The 20,506-nt window shown below is 50.3% G+C and overlaps 1 protein-coding gene across 2 annotated transcripts in view; it reads right to left on the bottom strand.

Moving 5' to 3' along the window:
• DPYSL2 (dihydropyrimidinase like 2) overlaps positions 1 to 20,506 on the bottom strand; it is a 119,248-nt gene that overhangs the window by 9,268 nt on the left and 89,474 nt on the right. For both annotated transcript variants that reach the window (XM_060102592.1, XM_060102593.1), the window contains exons 7-11: positions 19,959 to 20,027; positions 13,518 to 13,638; positions 4,006 to 4,162; positions 3,396 to 3,537; positions 1,163 to 1,333 (exon numbers count right to left, since the gene is read on the bottom strand). In XM_060102592.1, the coding sequence (XP_059958575.1) occupies positions 1,163 to 1,333; positions 3,396 to 3,537; positions 4,006 to 4,162; positions 13,518 to 13,638; positions 19,959 to 20,027 (660 nt within the window). The remainder of the gene's footprint in view (positions 1 to 1,162; positions 1,334 to 3,395; positions 3,538 to 4,005; positions 4,163 to 13,517; positions 13,639 to 19,958; positions 20,028 to 20,506) is intronic.

The raw sequence follows: 20,506 nt of genomic DNA, 5'->3' as shown, positions 1-20,506 counted from the left end.
AAGGCACCCACCATCCTGGTAACCACGGGTGCCAGGGCAGCTCAAGCCCCTCTGCCCAAAGGAGAAAGGGGACTGGGATTTGACCAAGAGCCCAGTGCTGTCCTGGAGAAATGCCAGAAGCCCACCCCTGAGCTGGCCCTTGGAGGAGGTGTCAGGACTTGCTGGCCCAGGCCACCTAGGGTGGGCAATCTAGAATCAGATTCCCCATTGAGCCAGCTTTCAATTTAGACCTTGATCTTGAAGAGCCTCTTCATTCACTAAGAATTCACTTCAAGAGTCATAACGGGTTTCTGACATAAGACACTCTGTCCTAGGCCCATTTCTTTTCCAAAGCTCTCCCTTTGTCCTTGGCCTCTCAATATTAAACACACACACACAATTTTTTCTATGAAGAACCAATGGTATCTACACCTCTACCTAATACCCACCGACCTCGCAGAATCACAGGACATTCAGGGGCCTCGTCTAAACTCCTCATTCTCAGCTGACGAGCCTGAGACATGACATGAAGTCACCTGCCCAGGGTCCCATTAACAAGACAGGGCATTCCCAAGCTCTGCAGTCTAGACTGAAAGGCAAGAGACACCCCAGAACTGCAGATCCTAAACTCCTAATCAGAACGGCTGCCAGGGTATTTCTTCTATTTCTTCAAAGTCAATTCATTCCTTTAGGACATAAGAGCATCTGTCTTTTAGGCTGTCGGACGACAACACTGAGAACACTGAGAAAACAGTTGCTTCAGAGAAAAAAAGTGCCCAGTGGGCATCTCGGGAGTGGACATTTGAATGTTTTATTGGATCCCTTGCACCAAGGGACGCCATGAGAGGTGCTGCACCAAACTATTAAAATGGAATGCTGCCTGACTTCTAGAACCTTCTGACGTCCAGGCATGACGCTGGAGGCTCTGAAAGGTCCATAGATAGAGACTTCTATCCAGAGAGAGGCCATCGTACTCCAAAGTGATAAGATTAACAGTCTTACTGACCTCACTCACAAAACGGAAAGAGCTATTTTTTTCTCAGTAAATTGCAAGTTATAACATATCCTGAGGAAGAGTTCTCTCCTATCACAGCGAGTTCTTTTCATAAATCCTGAGGACCCTCCCTGCCTCCGTCCCTTTCTGTGACTGTAGTTCATTTGGACTGGGTCCACGCGGCCTTACACTGTTGTGGGTCTTGGCAGAGATGGTTTTCACGCTGTCAGGGTCCCAGATGACCAGGTCCGCATCGGATCCCACAGCAATGCGGCCTTTCCGGGGGTAAAGGTTGAACACTTTGGCTGCATTGGTGCTGGTCACGGCCACAAACTGGTTCTCATCCATCTTCCCAGTGACCTGAGGAGGACAACACACACATGCACAACAGGCACGCACACGACAAAAGCAGACTAAAAAGTTGAAGGGTGGAATACTACTTAGCCATAAAAAGGAACACACTTTTGATACACACAACAACTTGGATACTAAAGGCATCATACTGAGTGAAAAAAACAACCACCAACGGTCACATACTGTATGATTTCATTTATATAACATTGGCAAAATAACCGAGTTATAGAGATGGACAGACCAGGGGTGAGACGGAGATACCTCCAAGGGTTAGGGGTGGGTGTGACTATAAAGGGGCAGTAGGAGAGGGGTCTCTGTGGTGACGGGGGACATCTCTGTCTTGATTGCGGTGATGGTTACATGGATCTACATACGACAAAATGGCACAGAACTATACACACACGTCGCACCACTGTCGATCTCTGGGTTTGGATATCACACTCTAATTATGTAAGATGTAACCATGGGGGAAACTGGGTGAAGGGTACACAGGACCTCTCTGTCCTTTCTCTGCAAGTTCCTCTGGATCTATAATCATTTCAAAGTAAACAGTTTTTAAAAAAATTTGACAGGGCTGCAGGGCCTCTTCAGGAAACATCACTTGGCTTATGTCCTCTTCAAAGATACAGGCACAGACCTTGGCTCTTAGGCCAGCCAACATGGGAGTCTCAGCCGCCCGTCCCGGCAGCAAACCCTGGGTGCCTATCACACTCCCCATGTCCTGCCCCCCACCTTCTCATCTCTACCACTTGCGCCTCATGTCCCTTTAAATGCAGAATTTGAGGAGATGGATGCATGTCTCCGAGTTAGGAAACCTGCTCTAAATGCAACAGAAAAATGGGCAAAGGAATTGAGCAGGTAGTAAGAGGGAGAGAAAAATACAAATGGCCAAAAGCATACAAAAGAAATATACACTTTAGTCAGTCACTGAAGAGACTGAATGTAAAACAATGAGACACAAAATTCACCAATCAAATTGGTGATACTTTGGGTTTTTTGATGATAACACCAGTTCAGACCTGGTAGAAGTAACTGGGTCATGCCACATACTGCTGGCAGCATACAAATTGGTGCAATCTTTTTGGAAGGAATTTTGACAATATATATCAAAAGCCTTAAAACTATGCACACCCCTTGACCCAGCACTACCACTTCTAGAAATTTCTCCAAGCATCATTAAAGATGTATCCAAGGATGTAGCTATAAGGGTGCTCATCCCAGTAAGAAAATCAGAAACAACATAAGTGACCAACCAAAGAATTACAAATGAATTACAGTTCAGCATTAAGATGGAATGGTCTGCTCTTAAAAATCAAGTTGTTCAAGTATGTTTAAGGATGTGGAGACTTTTTCATGCTATAGGTTTTTTAAAAGATAGGCTGCAAAATAGTATTCCAGTCACACACTCTCACACACACACACACACACACACACACACACACACACACACACACACACGTGCAATCTTTCACTGGCAAAAAATGAAAGACATTTGCTAAAACGTTCATTGCAGTTGTATCTGAAATAGGGTGTCATAAGTGATTTTTATTTTCTTTTTGGAATAACGATACATAGTTTACATAATTGAAAAAATTCATTAAGAAACAGAAAACCTATTGTTATTACGTTTTAAAATACTAAAAATAAAAAAAAAAAACAAAGATCCCTTAAAGGTCAGGACATGTTCAAAGCAGGCTGAGCCCAGAGAGTCCAAAAGACCATTTTAAGGAAACTGAGCCCATTTCCACGAGTGGATTAACTAAGTCACCAGGTTGCTAAGGAAGCTTTTTCTGGACTGATCAAGAGTCATATTGTAAAGCCTGGTTTTTTTCCAGTCTCTACTGGTCCACAGATGATAATGGTGACAAATACATATGGGATACGTAGGAGGAAATGACCTCTGAGGAGTGGCCTTAGATTTCCAAACCTAAGAAATATTACCACACAAGTTCCAGTTTCTAGAATTCTCTCAACTGCCGTTTCCAGGCCTGCATGAGGCCCGGGGCCCTCGGATGAGGAGGCAGGAGAAAGCTGAGCCCTCCCGCTGCGTGAGACCATTGCCCCTTACCACAGCCTTATCCCAGATGACGGACATCCGCTCCTCCGTGCCATTGGTGCCTTCAGGGATCAGGGTGAAGTTGTCCTTTCCTACGGCCTTCTGGGCAGTGTTGAAAGTACAGTGGGCACTGCCAGTGACCTGGAGATCTCCACTGGAAGGAAAACATACCACTGGCTTTTCACTAATCGTTGACCTCAGATCATTCTTGAACGTACTTTTTAATGGGCCAGGCCACTGAAAGTTTTTGATTTAACTGTCTTCCCCTCAGGAGACAGGAAATTTGGGGAGCTATGGCCTGACGTGGAAGCTTCATTCTAATGCTGTGTATCCACGTCTAGTTTGTGAGGTATCTTACGAGTGACACTGCACCACAGTAGAACCCTTTTGCTACCTCATTCATCCCCTTTGGTTGACTTTCAAGATGGCCCTGGTTTTTACCCAGAACTGCCCCCAGAAGCATCAGGGTGACAATCCCCTGCTGCCGTCCGGCAATCCGAGTTTGGAGAACGAGATCTCTGTTTGCTAAGTTTGCTTCTGCCCACCATGTTGGAACCCACCGGTCAGCTTGGTCTGAGGAAAGACCAAGAAGGGAAGGTGGGAACAAGTCGCCAACACTCACCATGACAGCAAGGAGTTCAGAAAGTCCGGAGTGGTCGGGTCGGGGCTCAGGGGCGGGGAGGTGACAAAAGCAGCAGCCTTGGCCCAGTTCTTGCTCCAGTACTGGGAGCCGTCAGTCCCCAAGCTGGCGGTGATGGGCTCGCCATACACCACGGTCCCTGGCAAACAGAGGGCAGAGCTAAGCACTGTGCAAAGAGGGGGGAGGAAACCACCACTGCTGGGACTCACTGCCTGCCCAGCAGCTTGCCCAGAGCTCTCAGCACCCCTTCAGAGAAGGGGCCCGCCTGCTCTCCCAGCTGAGGAAAGTCACGTTTGGTGAAGTCAAATACCCCAGCCAGCCAGTCACCGATCCAACGAGTACTCCCTAAGACTTCACCTGTGACCCTTGCTCTTCTTTTTCTTTAATTTTTATTTTATATGGGAGTAGAACAATGTTGTGTTAGTTTCTGGTGTACAGCAAAGTGAATCAGTTATACATATATCGATTCTTTTTCAGATTCTTTTCCCATGCAGGTCATTACAGAGTATTGAGTAGAGTTCCCTGAGCTGTACAGTAGGTCCTTGCTGAGTATCTATTTTCTATATAGTAGTGTGTGTATGGTAATCCCAACCCCCTAATAATCCCTCCCCCTTACCCCTGCTCTTCTAACTCAACCCTCTCCCCCTAGGGGATCCCAAACATTTCCACCTCCTATTCTGTTGATTCCCAAATCTATTCACAATCTCCAGCTCAGACTGCATTCAAGCACCCAATCCCGAGCGCCATCTAGACTCTTATTTTGGGTGATCCAGGGCACCTCACACTTGACCTCACTGCTCACCAAAACATGCCCCCTGCTCCCCCAGTGTCTCCCAGCCCTTCTCCCAGTATCCAGCTCTGGTTAATGAGCTGAGAGAGGAAACAATACGTGACCTCAGTGGGATGAAGCATTTGAGAGCAAGTACACAACCCTCGACATCTGCCCAAGAGACAGCCTAGATCCCTGAGTCACCACCCTGAGGGTCCCCAGATTCACAGCAGACTTTGTTAAGAGTGCAAAGTAAAGGACTTTGCACAGTTACGTTACTGAGATTTCAGAGCTTGCAGAAGCCTAGCCTAATTCAGTATATTGTCAAGAAAGAATGTTGATTTCCTGATGCTTAAATCACGTCCTCTTCTCTATCCACTCATGTCCAAGCCAGAAAATTGGGAATCATTTATATCCATCGAATGCCAATGCTTTAATGCCTTAAATGCATCCATTCCTTTCCACTCTGCATACCTTCCCTTAAAATCAGGACTTCATCATTTCTCCCCAGCTCACCTCCTTCCCCACCCTTCATTCATTCTCCATGGCACTTCCAGAGTGATCTTCCTAAAACATAATCTTTCTGTGTCACTCTCTTGCATAAAATCCTCCCAAGGGGCGCTTCTGACTTCAAGGATAGAAACAAACTTCTCACTGAAGCATCTCATGCCTTTCATTAGCCGGCCTCCCATCAAAACTGGTCTCTTCTCTACCATCATCCAAAAACTCCATCCCGTCCTCCACTCCAATAATCCAATAATCATTCGGTTTTAAATTTTTTGATTTTTCAGACAAATAACATATGATATCACTCATATGTGGAATCTAATTTTTTAAAAAATGATACAAATGAACTTATTTACAAAACAGAAACAGACTCACAGATTTCAAATACAAACTTATGGTTACCAAAGGGGAAACGTGGAGGGGAGGGATAATTTAGGAGTTTGGGATGAACATATACACACTACTATATATAAAATAGATATGCAACAAGGACCTACTGTACAGCACAGGGAACTCTGCTCAGTATTCTGTAGGAACCTTTATGGGGAAAGAATCTGAAAAAGAATGAATATACATATATGCATAACTGAATCACTTTGCTGCATACCTGAAACTAACACATCACTATAAATCAACTACACGCCAATACAATTTTTTAAAAAAATAATAATCAATTTTTGATTTTTCCACTTGATGGAGATACCCTTAGGAAACTGACTCAATAAATGTGTGTTGAACTGATTGAAGGGTGAGATATTTTATTAAGTAAAGGCATCAGAGCTGGAGTTTGATCCCAGGCCAACCTCACCACCACCGGGAATTCACCTCTTCTACCTGCTCCCACCAAGGGCTCCCCTGCCCCCCACAGTGGTCCTGCCAAGTGGGCCCTTTTCTCCAAACCCAGGGCCCTCAAGGCCAAACACTCCTCAGTCTGGAATGTGTCTCCTTTCCTCTCCGCGGCCTTTTCCAAGACTTTATCTCTTGGTAACACAGCACTACACCCACTCTGGGACAGCCGCTGCCCTGAGAGCTGGCTCCGGGAGCTGGCCCCCTACCCTGACCCCAGCCTCAGGAATCTCACAAAGGACACTCTGTTCTGCCAGGGAGTGTTAGAGGCCCGGCAGGCAGCTCACTTGAGGAAATCAGTGACAATCCCCAAGCAGGAGGGAGGGCTCCAGAGCTCAGGGGAAGCCTCCCTCTGAAGGAAGCCCCAGGAAGAGAAGGGTAATGCTCAGAATCACCTGGAAGGTCCCCAGCGTTCCTGACCTCCTCAAAGCCTCCCAGGCAGGATTGGGTCAGGGAGCTGCTGGGCAGCTGCACAAACCGCTCTAACTCATCCCAAAGTAGTAAAACCCGCAACAGGAAGGCCTTGGCTGCTCTCAGGTACATGTCTATGAAATGCAAATGGCTGAGCAGGCCCCAGCTCCCCCAAGGGCCACAGTTTTTGACTGGAGCATCGGCCAGAATTGGCTGAGCTGAGGGTAGCTCTTCCAACCCAGCCAAGTCTGGAGGTCCCACTGGCTATGGACTGAACATGAAGGTGAGGTCTGGGCGAGTCACTAGGAAAACAAAGGATCCGCAACCCTAAAGGTTTCCTGGCTTTGTCGACATGAAACCAATCAAGAGACAGAACTGCATGGAGAAAAAGAGTGGCTGCCAGTCTTTGGAAATCCTTGGATGAGCATCAGCAGCTTCCCGATCTTCCCATAACTCCTCCCGTAACTCTGATATTCCTCATCCTCTGCCTGAATCTGCACTTCAGTCCTGCCTTTGGAAACTTGAGTACAAGGAGGGGCTGGTTCCTGGAATGTGTTCTGAATCCTACAAGTGTGAGTGCCCTTGACCTCGGTCTTCATCTCACTCTGCAAAATACAACTCAGATTTGGGTGGAGGAGCCAGTAGAGGAGACGGGGCCCATCCCCTCCGTGCCCTGGCCCACGCACATCGCCGCAAGGGAATGAACTCGGCCTTCGGCCTATGCAAAACCCAGACATGGGTCAGAATTCAAGGCTACTGCTGACCAGACCCGCCTCCTTAGACTAAGGCTGAGCCAGGACTCCTGGGCCAGGGCCAAGCAAAGATGGGGGCACTTAGAGAAGGAGAAAGGCATCTTTCTTTTTTTAAAAATTGGAGTATAGCTGCTTTACAATGTTGTGTTAGTTTCTGCTGTACAACGAAGTGACTCAGCTCTATGTATACACATATCCCCTCCCTCCTGGACCTCCCTGTCACTCCCCGCCTCATCCCACCCCTCTAGGTCATCACAGAGCACCGAGCTGAGCTCCCTGTGCTATACAGCAGGTTCCCACTAGCTGTCTATTTTACACATGGTAGAGTATATATGTCAATCCTAATCTCCCAATTCGTCCCACCCTCCCCTTCCCCCTTGTGTCCACATGTCCATTCTCTACGTCTGCATCTCTAGTCCTGCCCTGCAAATAGGTTCATCTGTATCAGTTTTCTAGATTCCACATAGATGCGTTAATATACAATATCTGTTTTTCTCTTTCTGACTTACTAGAGTCTGTCATACAGAGTGAAGTAAGTCAGGGAGAAAGCCATCTTTGCAGCTCATTCCTGCTTTGCCCCTGTTCAGGGATTCAGACGTCCTTGCTGTCTTTCGGGTTTTCTTCTCTTCAGCCCCCAAAGGCAGGGCAGGAGTTACACCGTCCTGAGGAGGCCTCCACCTCCAGCCGTTTTATAAACACTGTACCTGAGACAACCATGGATGGGCTTCTGGACCTCAGTCAGGCCGCAGACACCACCGCACTGCGTGCCGGAAATAATTACCACTAATACTAACAAACCACCCAACAGGCTTCATTGGCCTTTCTGCCCTCCTGCAAACACACTGCTGATGTTTTCTTGGTGGCAGTTAGACCTTCATGCTCTCCTTCTGCGGGGAAAGTCTAAACTGAAGGATGTGATTCCAGGCCAGCCTTTGGCAGGCTCCCTAGGATGGCTGGGAACAGGAGGGCTGGGGGTGGTGTTTATTTACAACGGGCCTGAGCGCATTCATGAAGAAGAAAGGAAGGCTGGGGGTTAGATATGTTTGACAGCTTCCGCCCGGCCGGTTAGTCATTTCCCATGAACGAGAAGCAAGAGGACAAATCCAGAACAGAAACAACGGAAAAGTGTGTGTGTGTGTGTGTGTGTGTGTGTGTGTATTTCAAAACACAGCCACAAAAGCACAGTGAAAAACTACACAAACACTGGGAATTCCCTGGCAGTCCAGTGGTTAAGACTCTGCGCTTCCACTGCAGGGGGAGCTGGGTTCAATCCCTGGTCAGGGAACTAAGATCCCCCAGGCCCCTTGGCACAGCCACAAAAAAAAAAAAAAAAAAAACTACACAAATACACACACACACACACCACTCTCCCTCTCCTCTCAAGAGACCCCAGGCCAGAACTCAACACCCTGGCACCTGTCCATGGATAACCCCGTCAGATTTTGGTATCAAGAGTGGATCTAAAGGAACAGAATCTTAAAGTTTTCTGAACTGGCTCTGGGGGTTCTGACATTGGCTCTCTAATCTGATGTGATTTAAAGCACGAATGACCTCACTCCCACTAGTTAAGAAAGCGCTGATAGTACATGGCTGACGGGGCAAAAGAAATGCACAGAACACCACACCCGGTACTTGAAACAGGCAAAGTTCTGGGTAACTGTGTATTTGACACCTTAGAACATTTTTGTCAAACCGAGTATAACACGATTAGCTGGTCGTTCCTAATTACACTGGACAAAGTGAGGAAAGACAAGGATGACTCAGGGATTCAAATTCCCAGCTCAAGGGTCCCATAAATGACCCCAAAGTTTCTACATCTGCTGCCAAAGAGATCCTCATCTCCAGTAGCCTCAGAGCTAAACCAGCTGAAAACTGAACCCAGAGTCTCACCCTGCAAGTGGCTGAACTGAATTCCCAACTTGCAAGCATCTGCCATCAAGGTGAGGGTATTCGGCTGCAATGTCAACTCTTCCGAGGCTCCAGCCTGCAAGCCCACCCTGCAGACTCCAGACTGTGTGTGTGTGTGTGTGTGTGTGTGTGTGTGTGTGTGTGTGTGTGTGTGTGTGAGAGAGAGAGAGAGAGAGAGAGAGAGAGAGAGAGAGGTTGTGTTTCTCCAGAGACCTGACCAACACAGATCTTGGTGAGATTTTATAACATTCACAACCCAACCCATGGGCCACTCTCTGGGTTCAACATTACTAGGTTGTACATTAACTTAACACAAAGGAATCGTCCCTCAGGTTGGGTCAGTCCTCACGGGGCCCGTGACCATGTGCTTCTCATTACACCGCCACCATTCCCACTGACCCGCAGGGCATAGGAAGTCTCGTCTCAAGTTTGGGTTGTGAACGTTTCTGCATCTGGGTTCCGGGGGTGGGGGGGGGGAGGGGGGAGGAAGGACAGGGCTGTGCATAGGATGAGGTCATCAGGCACTGCCTACGCGCCACCACTCACACACAGAAGGCATCAGCGCCACGCTCGACCCCTCACATGGACAAAATGCAGTCGGACTGAGGGTGCCTGTTCGCGAGAAATCCCGACGCTGGATCCTCAGTGGAAAGAGAGCCGGCCCGGAGTCTGGAACTAAGGTTTCTATTTCCCATGGGCTGGGTGACCTGGGGCAAGATAGTCAATCTCCGCATTGCAGTTTCCTTTTCGTGACATGAGCCTATTACATCGACCTGTGTCTAAGTTCTTTTGCAGAGTGAAAACTGCCCAAGGTATCGTGGGGCTGGCTGTGTCTTCATTTGCTGATCTGCAGAGTGGGCTTGGTGACACGCTGTCCTGTGGAAGGACACAGGATGAAGGAAGCAGCGCGGGCAACGCAGCCCCGTGGAAACAGTCCTCACTCACGCTCTATCTCACACCTTCACTTACCTAAACACCTCCTGTCTTGGATTGAGGACCTGCAGGTCTCTGGGTGGAACGCACATGGAGACCAGAGAGGGGAGATGCTACTGCTCCAGCCATTGATGGGATTCTGGTTTTTCAACAGCTCACATTTGCACAGAGATGTTGGGTCGTTTTACACAGCCTGACCCCTCTAAGACGGGGTAGGGGGTTGCAGTGCGTGTCTGTGAACAGTGGCGCCTTCCTCTGTGCTCCAACCATACTTGGCTCGCACCTCTTTGATAAACTATTTCCCATGTGACCATGTGCTCCTGCACCCTGCCACTGCTAGTAAAGGAGCTAACAGGGCTGGGACCATTTCTCACCTCCAGCTCAAATGCCTTAAGGATCACATAGTAAAAGTTCGTGGAATAAATAAGGGAACTCTCTATTTTACAGAGGAAGAAAAGGAGCCACAGCATGTTGGCAGTATCCCATACCTGCCTCCAGGGTCCAGAAGAAGCTACCTGAAGCTGAAAAACAATCCTCAGCAGAAAATCCTTGCCCCAGGTCAGAGGCATCTTCACTCTGCTCTTCTAACCAGCCCAAAGTTAAACCAGCCCTTCATTCTTTAATCATCATAGTAGTAGGTACCGTTATTACATAGCCCTTACGTGCATTATCTCATTTAAGCATCATCCTTTTGCCTTGGTCACCACTACTATCCTCCCCTGCAGATGGAAAGTGAGACCTAGAGGGGGTAAGTCACCTGCCCACCATCACTTGCTAGTGCCTCATGGCGCTGGGATTTGATCCAGGACAGGATACTGATCCCAGAGCCCTAACGCTCAGTACAGCTTTATGTTGTTTTTCTTCTTGGTCACTGGGGATATCCTTGCTTCAATATTATCCATGACTCTGTTGGGTGTCCGACTCCAGTTTCTACCCAGTTTGTTGAGGAACTAAACCCCAACAGATACCAAGAAGGAGATGGTCACAGCATTTCCCATATTAAAATAATCTCAAAGCATGAAGGTAAGTCAAACATTAATGCAGACCTTCATGGCCCGAGGTCAGATGCCGACGATCAAAGCCCCATTCCACCATTCACCAGCTCTGAGCTTCAGTTTACTCAGCTGCAAAGTAAAACAAAGTACAGAAATTCCTGCCCCGGCCACCTCCCAACGTTGTTATGAAGTTCCAACAAGGTGGAAAGAACCTAAGCGCCTACAAGCGGGCGAGGATTTCTCCTTCTTGCTCATGAGTACCAGGAATTCCTTTCTGGCAGCTAAGCTCATCTAAAGCAAAGGCTCTCAAGGGCTACAGGGCCACTGTCTGAATGCAAGAGCCGCCCTGGGAACCACAAAGCAGACCCAGTTGGACTCACACCCCGAAGGTTCTAAATGAATAGACTGAAGTGGTCCCTTCTTGGTGTTCGGCCCCCAATACACACACAGGGTCTAAGTCATAAAGGCAACAGAACGACATCCTGGGGGGCTGAGTCGCAGAGATCTGAGACGGCCTGGACTCCAGCTCTGCATTTTCAATTGGGAAAACTGAGACACAGAAAGGAGAAAGGAGCCGCAGCACTGCCGGCAGGGAGGCCTGGAGCCCAGAGCTCCCTCTGCAGCCCCAGAGCGGGGCCAGTGCCGCCTGCCCCAGAACCGAGACACCTCCATCTTGAAATTCAGACAAGTGAGAATCCGAATTGGAAAACATGGCCTCGGTGTTTAAATTCTGCTAAATTGAATGTGTAATTATATTAAAACTATATTAAAATGTCCGCTTAACTTTCTATCTCTTATTTTCATCTGGGTATGGTACGGTTACTAAAATAAGCTGCCCCCAACATCCCCTTTGCACACGTCGTGCCAGCTGTCCACCCCACCCCGCTACGTGGAAGCAGCGATTGTGTGATTAGTGTTGGGTGCTGAGGCTGATTCCCGTATTGCAAATGTGTGCCTGGGTGATAAAGGGCCCAGGTGAGGGAGGGTCACCGACAGTAATCATCCACATGTCTCCTAGAAACACCTCAGAGCTGATTCTAAGTGAATGTTCCATTTCAAAAAGGCAGTTCCTCCTAGCTGCCAGGAGATGGCAGGTTTCCAAAAAACTGGTAACGCAGCAACCATTTCATGAAGGGCCTAAGGACAAAGGCCCCAGGGGAGCTACAAAGAACTGGGGCTAGGAATTCATTGCTGGGTCCATCCAGAGGCTAGCAGCTCCTGGGACAGGCTGACTCAGTGGTCATTGAGCAATTTGTTCTAAGTCTTGCACCAACTCACCCACCAGTGAAAAAATCCGGATCCACGTGGATCACATTCCACAGAGAACGAGAAACAAACCAGAGAGGTCAGACTGCTCCCTTGCTGACAGAGAAAGAAAGACACATGGGGAGAGATAAAGGAATCAAAAAAGAATGAGGGGTCAGGGGGAAGGAGAGAGAGACACCAAGAAAGTGGTACAGAGACCAGGAGAAAGCTAGAAGAAAGTCAAGAGAGAAATGGAGACACCGAGCTGGAGAAATGCAAAGAGGCGATCGGGGTGGGAAATAAAATGGTGAGAGAGGGAGGAAGGAAGAAAGAGGGAGGGAGGGAGGGAGGACTCTTCTGTGATACTCATGTTCTGATCCAGCCAAGATCCACCCCAAGTCCACTAAACAGGATCAGGCTTTCTTTCTGTAAGTGGAGCTACACTCCCAAGCACAGACCACGTGGTGTGATTACCCGTACTCACAGTCAAAGGCAGGTTCAGTAGGGCTGTGCTGCATTCATAATGCATTAAGGTGCTCACAGCACATCTCCTGGAAGCAGCACTTAGTAAATTAGTTTCCAAGAACCTTCCCGCTGGAACAGAGGACCAGCCTCAGCCCAGAATATATCGCTATAATCGACAGAGAGCCGCTCCAGCACGAGGAGGACAGGACATGGGGCGGCCAGGGCAAAATCCCCATCCTACGCCCCCATGAGACTCTCTCACACACCCCGGCGGAAATCACTACCAGCCACGGAGGGGAACGGTGCTTAGCAATCGAAGGTTCCCCAGGATTCTGTGGTGCATGGACTGACGTCATCTGTGTATGTGCCTGGTCCATTTAGGCGGCGTCAAATTGACTCCAACTTTTCTACAGGAGTGGGGGCAGGAGGCCAGTGTGCCCGTCCACCCACCCTGCGCTGTGCGCGGCTTTAAATAGAGGCCAATGCGGCCGCGGCCCCGGAACACAGCAAGAAACTGGAGCTCCCTGCCGTGCCCAGCTGTAATTAGGTTAATGCTGGAACGTGAGGAGAGCAGAACGACCCACTTGGCAGGAGGGGCTGGAAAAGCAGCCCTCCCCCTCCCCTCTGGAACCTGCGCGCAGTCAGACCGCAGGCGGCACTTACCCTTTTTCCGGGCCTGGGCGATGACCTCCGCGGCACTCTTGCTCATCACCTTGGTGATGTACAGGGGGCAGTTGGTCTGGTTGGCTATGGTGATGGAACGGTTCACGGCTTCAGCCTCGACCTGCAATAGAGCATCCAAGCGTGAGAACTGTCCCCACACTCAGTCTGTCCCCTGAGCCTGTCTCTACCCTCCCCCCACCGGGAGAGGCCACGGTGAACCAGAGACCACTGTGTCCTCAGGGCTCTACCCTGAGTGGCACTGCAGGTGGGGGATGTGACTTGCCCGGTGTCACTCAATATTGATTGGTTGAAAGGATGGGGCAATTCCTTCCTGGCCCTTGTGGACGGTTCTAAGCGTGGTCAGCATCAGCCGGGGTCTGTAAGACATGCAGATGCTCAGGTGCCTCGGGCCCTTCCCCAGACCCACAGGATCAGGAACCCTGGGGGTGGGACCCAGAAATGTGTCTCTTATGGAACCCAGGTGATGTTTACACTTGCTAATGTTTGAGAACCACCATGCTTGGAAACGAATGGCTCCCAGTTTGGTGCATTCACTCCAGGGGCGTGGTTTCCAGTCAAAATATTCAGTGATGAAGTTTTGAGTTTTGTCCCACGCCCACAAATGAAGCCAGCATCATCCAAGAAACAATGCGACCTCACAGCGCTCTGGGGACGGAGCAGGCAGATTTGTGTAAACCAAAGGCCCCTCTGTATAGGCAAACCGATCATCACCAGCCACAGACTGGTACACCCTTCAGCACGAGATGGGAGGGCTGCTCTAACCAGTAACCTGATTCTTTAAACCTGATGCTTCAGTGAATGATGTTCCAAAGACCCCAAGGGATTACTGCTAAATAACCCCAAGGGATTACTGATCAGGTGCGACTAGTTCTTAGACTGTTATATCGTACAGGGGAATCAGCAGTGTGTGCTTGGCATGAGCAGCTGAAGGGGCAAGTGAGACGATGTAACAGAGGACCTCAGAAAGCCTTTTGCTCTCCCCCGAATCCTGGCAAAAAGGCTGGCTTCAACTCTTCCAGGCAAGGGACTGGGTCTTCCTTGGTTTTTTGCATCCTCCGGGCAGTTCTCCCGGGGTAGCACCTGGTACCCAGCAGGTGCTCAAAAATGTTTACTGAGCAAATAAGTGACTTCATTTTGGGTTAATGGCTAAAGCTAGGCTGTTCCATAAAGAGCTGCTACTTTTCATAAGAAATGACCAAGCTCTGGACTGAATCATCTTAGCTAACCAGTCTCTACGGCAGCTCGGCCAAGAGCTGAAGCTCCGCAACTGCGCTAAGGGGTGATCTAATTTAATATACGAGGACATCCTTCACATTTGGTCTCTTGGGCTTCAACTATGTGAAGAGAGACGTCTCTAGACCCAAAGGCGAACCAAACAGCTCTTGAAAAAGCTCATTAAACATCCAAGTGTTTTTAATTCCTGGCATAGCTGAACAATCGCCCTCCCCTCTCCTGGGCTCCAGTTGGCAACACAAGGGCCTCTAGCCCAGGCAGCCCAGAGGAGGGACGTCTTGCATCCCCGCGGTCACCATAAAAGTCCACAGGGTGAAATGCAAACAGGACGCCACTAGAATCTGCATGGCTTCCAGGGGTGCAGGTCACTGCCCAAATTCACTGTCCCAACCCAGACTCTTCTGGAAGCCAACAGAGGCGCTATTCATAAGTTCACGGGACGACGGGTTTGGACCAGGACTGCCCCGGGTGAACCAGAATGCACAGTCATGCTGATTGGGGAGTAAATGGAGCAGAACTGCCAGTTCTAGGGGGCCCTACCCTGGAGCACTGGCTTCAGTGAAGACTGGTTTGCTGGGAGAATCTGGGTCCCAGGGCCCTGTCTGGATTGGCTCACATCCGCTGGAAGGTGAGCTCTGAGCCCTCCCCACCCCCTAGTCGGGCAACAGGCTTGCAGTGAGGGCAGAGGCTCTAAGGTCACCTCGCGGAGAGAGAAGGTCATGTAAACCCCACGTCTCCACGTTTCACCCAGAACCATGGGAGGACCCACGTGTACCGTTCTGGTGCACATGTCTATGCCTCCGACATTAAACATAAACTGTCTCACACACAGTGAACTCTGGCTTCAATATTATGACGACGGTATTACAGTTTAAACACAAAATTTTGTATTTGTCTCCTTACAGAGCTGTCAGGGATTTAGGGGGTCACCTAAGCCCTGGTTTCTGATTTTAGAGATGGGCCACCCCAAGGTCCAGGGAGCAAAGCAACCTATACAGGCACACACAGAAGTGTCAGTACACGACACTCCCCTTGCGGCCCAGGTCCCCAGCTGTCTGCATACCCCAGTCATCCCACGGCTCAAGGCCCAGTTAGGAGGTTCCCTCCTCCATCAAGAATTCTGTCTTTGTGTGTGTGTGTGTGTGTGTGTGTGTGTGTGTGTGTGTGTGTGTGTGTGTTCTGTTTGTCTGTTTGTTTTGTGCCACACCACACAGCTTGTGGGATCTCACTTCCCCGACCAGGGACTGAACCCAGGCCACAGCAGTGAAAGCCAGGAATCCTAACCACTAGCCCACGAGGGAACTCCCCAGACACCTGTCTTACAGCTGTAACCGGCTCAGAACTCCATCACATGCCACGCCCCTACTTACTTCGCATTTCCCCCTTCCTCCCCAGCTTGTCTGGAATCCCTCTCAGAAGGGACCACTTTCTCACATCCACTTCGATGTCCCCACAGGCCTCCATCATAACACGTGCTTGGGTACCACTGACGGACAGGAGGTTTCTAGATTTCCACATCCCCTATCGTCTCCCTTTCAATCTTCTCAGCTGAAAACTGGGGGAAAGCCGACTGGCAGTCTCACACGGTTGGGTTGGAAAGGGCAGCAGAAAGAAGAACAGGTCTGGTGTGGTTCAAGCACAAGTTAACCATCATGATGCTGGCGATGGATCATAAAACCAGGAAGGAATTACACTTTTGTATGTTCTTAACTGTTTCTTGTGCATTGGCAACATCTCCTCACCGGACTCTAAGGCTCAGTTCCCTCAGAATGCGTCCATGTTTTAGCCTCTTTATCTCTTACAGAGGGTTTAACACACTGTTCACAGATCCCTGGCGATGAACTAAAAAACCACCCCCAGCAGCCAAGGGAGAAGGGGGCGGCTGGCGCCTGGCAGCTCACAGGGCTGACCTAGAAGCGCACCTGCTCAGGGGAAGCACTGCATGCTGTGCCTGGCCTAGAGTCGGTGCCTCTGAATCAGCCGAGAGGCAGGTGACAGTGGAAAGCAGACGGAAGAGAAAGTCCCCAAAGCAGCCTCTCGTGAGACCACAGGACCCTCCCAAGGAGCCAGAAGCTCCCCGTGTTGGAGCGTTGCTGCTCTGCCAGCCCCTAAAGGAGCCTTCCCAATCTACGACTGGGGATTCTGAGGTTCGCAGTGCAACAGCGGCTACAAGAGAAGTCTCCCGGGCCTCAATGTGGAAAAGCACGTTTGACGTTTGTGGTCAAAGTAGCAACCAGGACCCCTCTCCTCTGATAGCTTTGGCCTGTTCAGTAAACCCAGGGCAGGCTTGCTTTCTATTTGGGGTTTGCAGGGGCCTGGGGATGCAAAGCAGACGGTGGGAGAGACGGAAGCAAGCCCCCAGGAAGGCTCTGAAGTGGAAACAAGCGCGCGGCTCTCACGAGGAGCCCCGGGTATCAGGAAGAGGGCCGTTTGCTTTTCTCAGAGGACAATAGCCTCTTCCTCTTCCCAGCTGATCCAGCCCAGCCACCGGATGAGGTGAGAGTCCACTTTCCCATGAAGCCCAGCCCCAGGTGTCACCACCTGGTTACACAGGCCCGCTGGCTTCCCACTGAGCCTGGGCTCCGGGGTGTGTGTGTGTACACACTGAGGGGGTCGGGAGGGCAGGCAGGATACTGCTTGCACTTTCTAGCTCTCTGAGGCTAAACTTCACACCCCCGTGATTTCTTTACACGAGACACACTTCACCGCAGGACACCTCCGGGCAGCACCACACACAGGCAGCAGAATGGAATGGGTCCCCTGGATCCAGCGGTGCAATGCACTGAATGGCGCCCCCTGGAGGCTGTGTTGCGTTGCCCTCACAGGACGCTCTGAAGCTGAAATGTGGGCTGTTACGCAGTGTCTGGCACCTCTGGGTACTCAGGAAATGCTCGCTCCCAGCGGGGCTTTTACAAGGAAAAGGAGGGAGAGGCACCCCTCTGCCCGTCCTGGAGACCTTGCAGCTCCAAGGCCTGATCCCAAAACTGTTTCAAGGCTGAACGCAGGGCCAACCACCTCCGAGGAGGATGGGTCTGGGCACCGTCATGCCTGCGCCCCCCTTCCCACGCCCACAGCTTTATCCAGGGAGATGCGCTTAAAATGATCACCGAGGCCGGCCTTGAAGGGGAAACAAAGGCACAGAAAGGAATCTTCGGAGCATCTGTGCAAGTGAGATGGTGTCTGCACGTGTGCGTGTACATGTACGTGCGTGTGTGTGAATGTGCACACGTTTGTGTGTACACGTGTGCGTGAGTGTGCATGTGCATGTACATGTGTGCACTTGTGTGTGTGCACCCTTGCATATAAAACCAGCCTCAGATATTTTTAGCGTCGGCTACTGGGACTGTCTGCCTCTCCCGCGACCTGCATCCCCAAATCACTGTCCACCAGCCACGGTCACAGCCTGGGGCTCCCCGCAGCCAACAACGCAGGGGCCTAAAGAGGTCACTTCAGCCTCCTGCACCTTCGCGCCAGCTCCGGTTCAGCTTTTCCGTGCGTGCGGGAAGGCTGGTGATTGTGAAAGGACCTGCATCCCAGGGCCTGGAGAGGGACCACACAATAGTGAAAATGTAACAGCTTCCATCCTTTCATCTGAGAGAAATGACCCCAGGGCCTCAGATGGTAATGAAGGTGCCCTGGTGTGCATGTGTATGTGTGTGACTGTGTCTGTGACTCTGTGTATGTATCTGTGTGCCTCTGTGTGTGTGTACCTGTAACGTGCACGTCTCTGTGTGTGTGTCTCTGCATGTCTGTGACTCTGTGTATCTCTGTGTGTATGTCTGTGTGTGTATCTGTAACGTGCATGTCTCTGAGTGTGTCTCTGTGTGTCTGTGACTCTGTGACTGTGTATCTGTGTGCCTCTGTGTGTCTGTCTGTGTGTGTGTACCTGTAACGTGCATGTCTCTGTGTGTGTGTCTCTGTGTCTGTGACTCCGTGTATCTGTGTGCGTATCTGTGCATATGTCTGTGTCTGTGACTCTGTGTATCTGTGTGTGTGTCTACGTGCTCACACGCAGTAAAAGGGCAGAAAAAGGAACTGTAAGCCCTCAGTGTGTGCAAGGCATTCTAAGTGGCTTCTACCTTTGCTTTTTTCTGCCTCTTTCCTGCATCCTTTCTCCTTTCCAGCCTCACCCTCCCTCCCCCAAAGCCTAGGGAAAAGGCTGGGGAGACGAGACACCTCACCCGACCCAGGCAGCCCACTGATGGCGCCTTCAATGCCACACCGTCAGAATCCACTTTCTGCTGGCAGGAGCAGAGTCCATGGGTCCTAACGTGACCCCTTCCCAGACTCAGAGGGGACGTCCTGGCCCTAAAGTTCTGCGATTTGGGGGCTCTGGTCCCATCCATACCCCTCTCACCCAGCATCTCCCTCCACCTGTTTCCAGGAGGAAAAATCCTAATTTTAAGCTACCGGCCACTCCCGTGATGATTTTATCTGCCCTCTCTGCCTGTCTCTTTTCCTGGAAGGACAAAAATCTATTCATTTCCATGAGACCCCCAGCATCCTCCACTCAGAGCTGTCAAGTCCTCCAACGCCTGACCTTGAGCCTTTCATTAAAGAGCCAACTCCTGCAAAGCATTCAGAGGCCACAGATTCTAATTTAGAAAAACAGGTTCTCTATCACATAAGATGTGAGCACCCACTTCTCACTCATAAGTCTCGCCACCCAGGACAGTGACTCTCAACCCCGAGGCCAGCAAGAACCCTGCTCTGAATTTTCCCTCCTCGATTTTGAAAGATTCTGTCTACCACACTCTGCTGATTATGTTATACCCTGTGCAGACTTATCACGGAAAAACTTACAGTCCCCCTTCTGCTTTCTAGACACTTAGAAGAGCTTTTATGGTAAGATTTTGGAGGCCCTGACTTATGAACCACAAAACCCCAACTGCTGGATGCTAATAAAAAGCTGTTTGTGTCTGTCTACCCAAGAAAGGGCTTGAAGAATTAGAGACAGAAACAGGAGTCTTTAGGCTAAACAAGCCATACTGCTTTACCCCACAGCACAGTCTAACCCTTTACTTTGCCTGTGTAGACACTTCTCAGTGGGTGATGTGACTTCTCAGAGGGACCAAAATCAGCACCCGAGAAGCCCAATTCTCAACAGGCAGGAAGTGGGTTCTCTGTGGCTCTGGTGGCGCCCGCCCCAGAACACGGATTCATGCATTCCATTCAACAGACGCTCACCTCCTCGGGCCGGCTCAGCACATGTCCCTCAGGGCCCGTGATGCCCAGATCCAGGATCCTCTGCTGCTCCTGCAATGTTTAAAGAAAAGCAGGCTTTCAGGGAGAGCTGGACCCCAGATGGCTCTGACTGCTGAGACGTGGGTAAAAATTACTCGGGCAAGACAGCAAAATGGCATGCTGGGGCTTCCCTGGTGGCGCAGTGGTTGAGAGTCCGCCTGCCGATGCAGGGGACACGGTTCGTGCCCCGGTCCGGGAAGATCCCACGTGCCGCAGAGCGGCTGGGCCCGTGAGCCATGGCCACTGAGCCTGCGCGTCCAGCGCCTGTGCTCCGCAACACGAGAGGCCACAACAGTGAGAGGCCCGCGTACCGCAAAAAAAAGAAAAAAAAAAAAGGCACGCTGACCACTCAGCCCTCATCCAAGACCCCACGAAGAGAGGGCACGGTACCCTGCTTCCAGTGCTGCCGGAGCTATGACAGATCAGTTACAGCCTCCCAAATATGTGCAGCTGTCCCCTGGGATGCCGAAAGCCAATGTGTCCCCAGCCCT

Source organism: Mesoplodon densirostris, chromosome 6 (genome assembly GCF_025265405.1).
Source record: "Mesoplodon densirostris isolate mMesDen1 chromosome 6, mMesDen1 primary haplotype, whole genome shotgun sequence".
NCBI lineage: Eukaryota > Metazoa > Chordata > Mammalia > Artiodactyla > Ziphiidae > Mesoplodon > Mesoplodon densirostris.
Note: the sequence above shows the minus strand (reverse complement) of the source record. Positions and strands in the feature narration are given on the sequence as shown.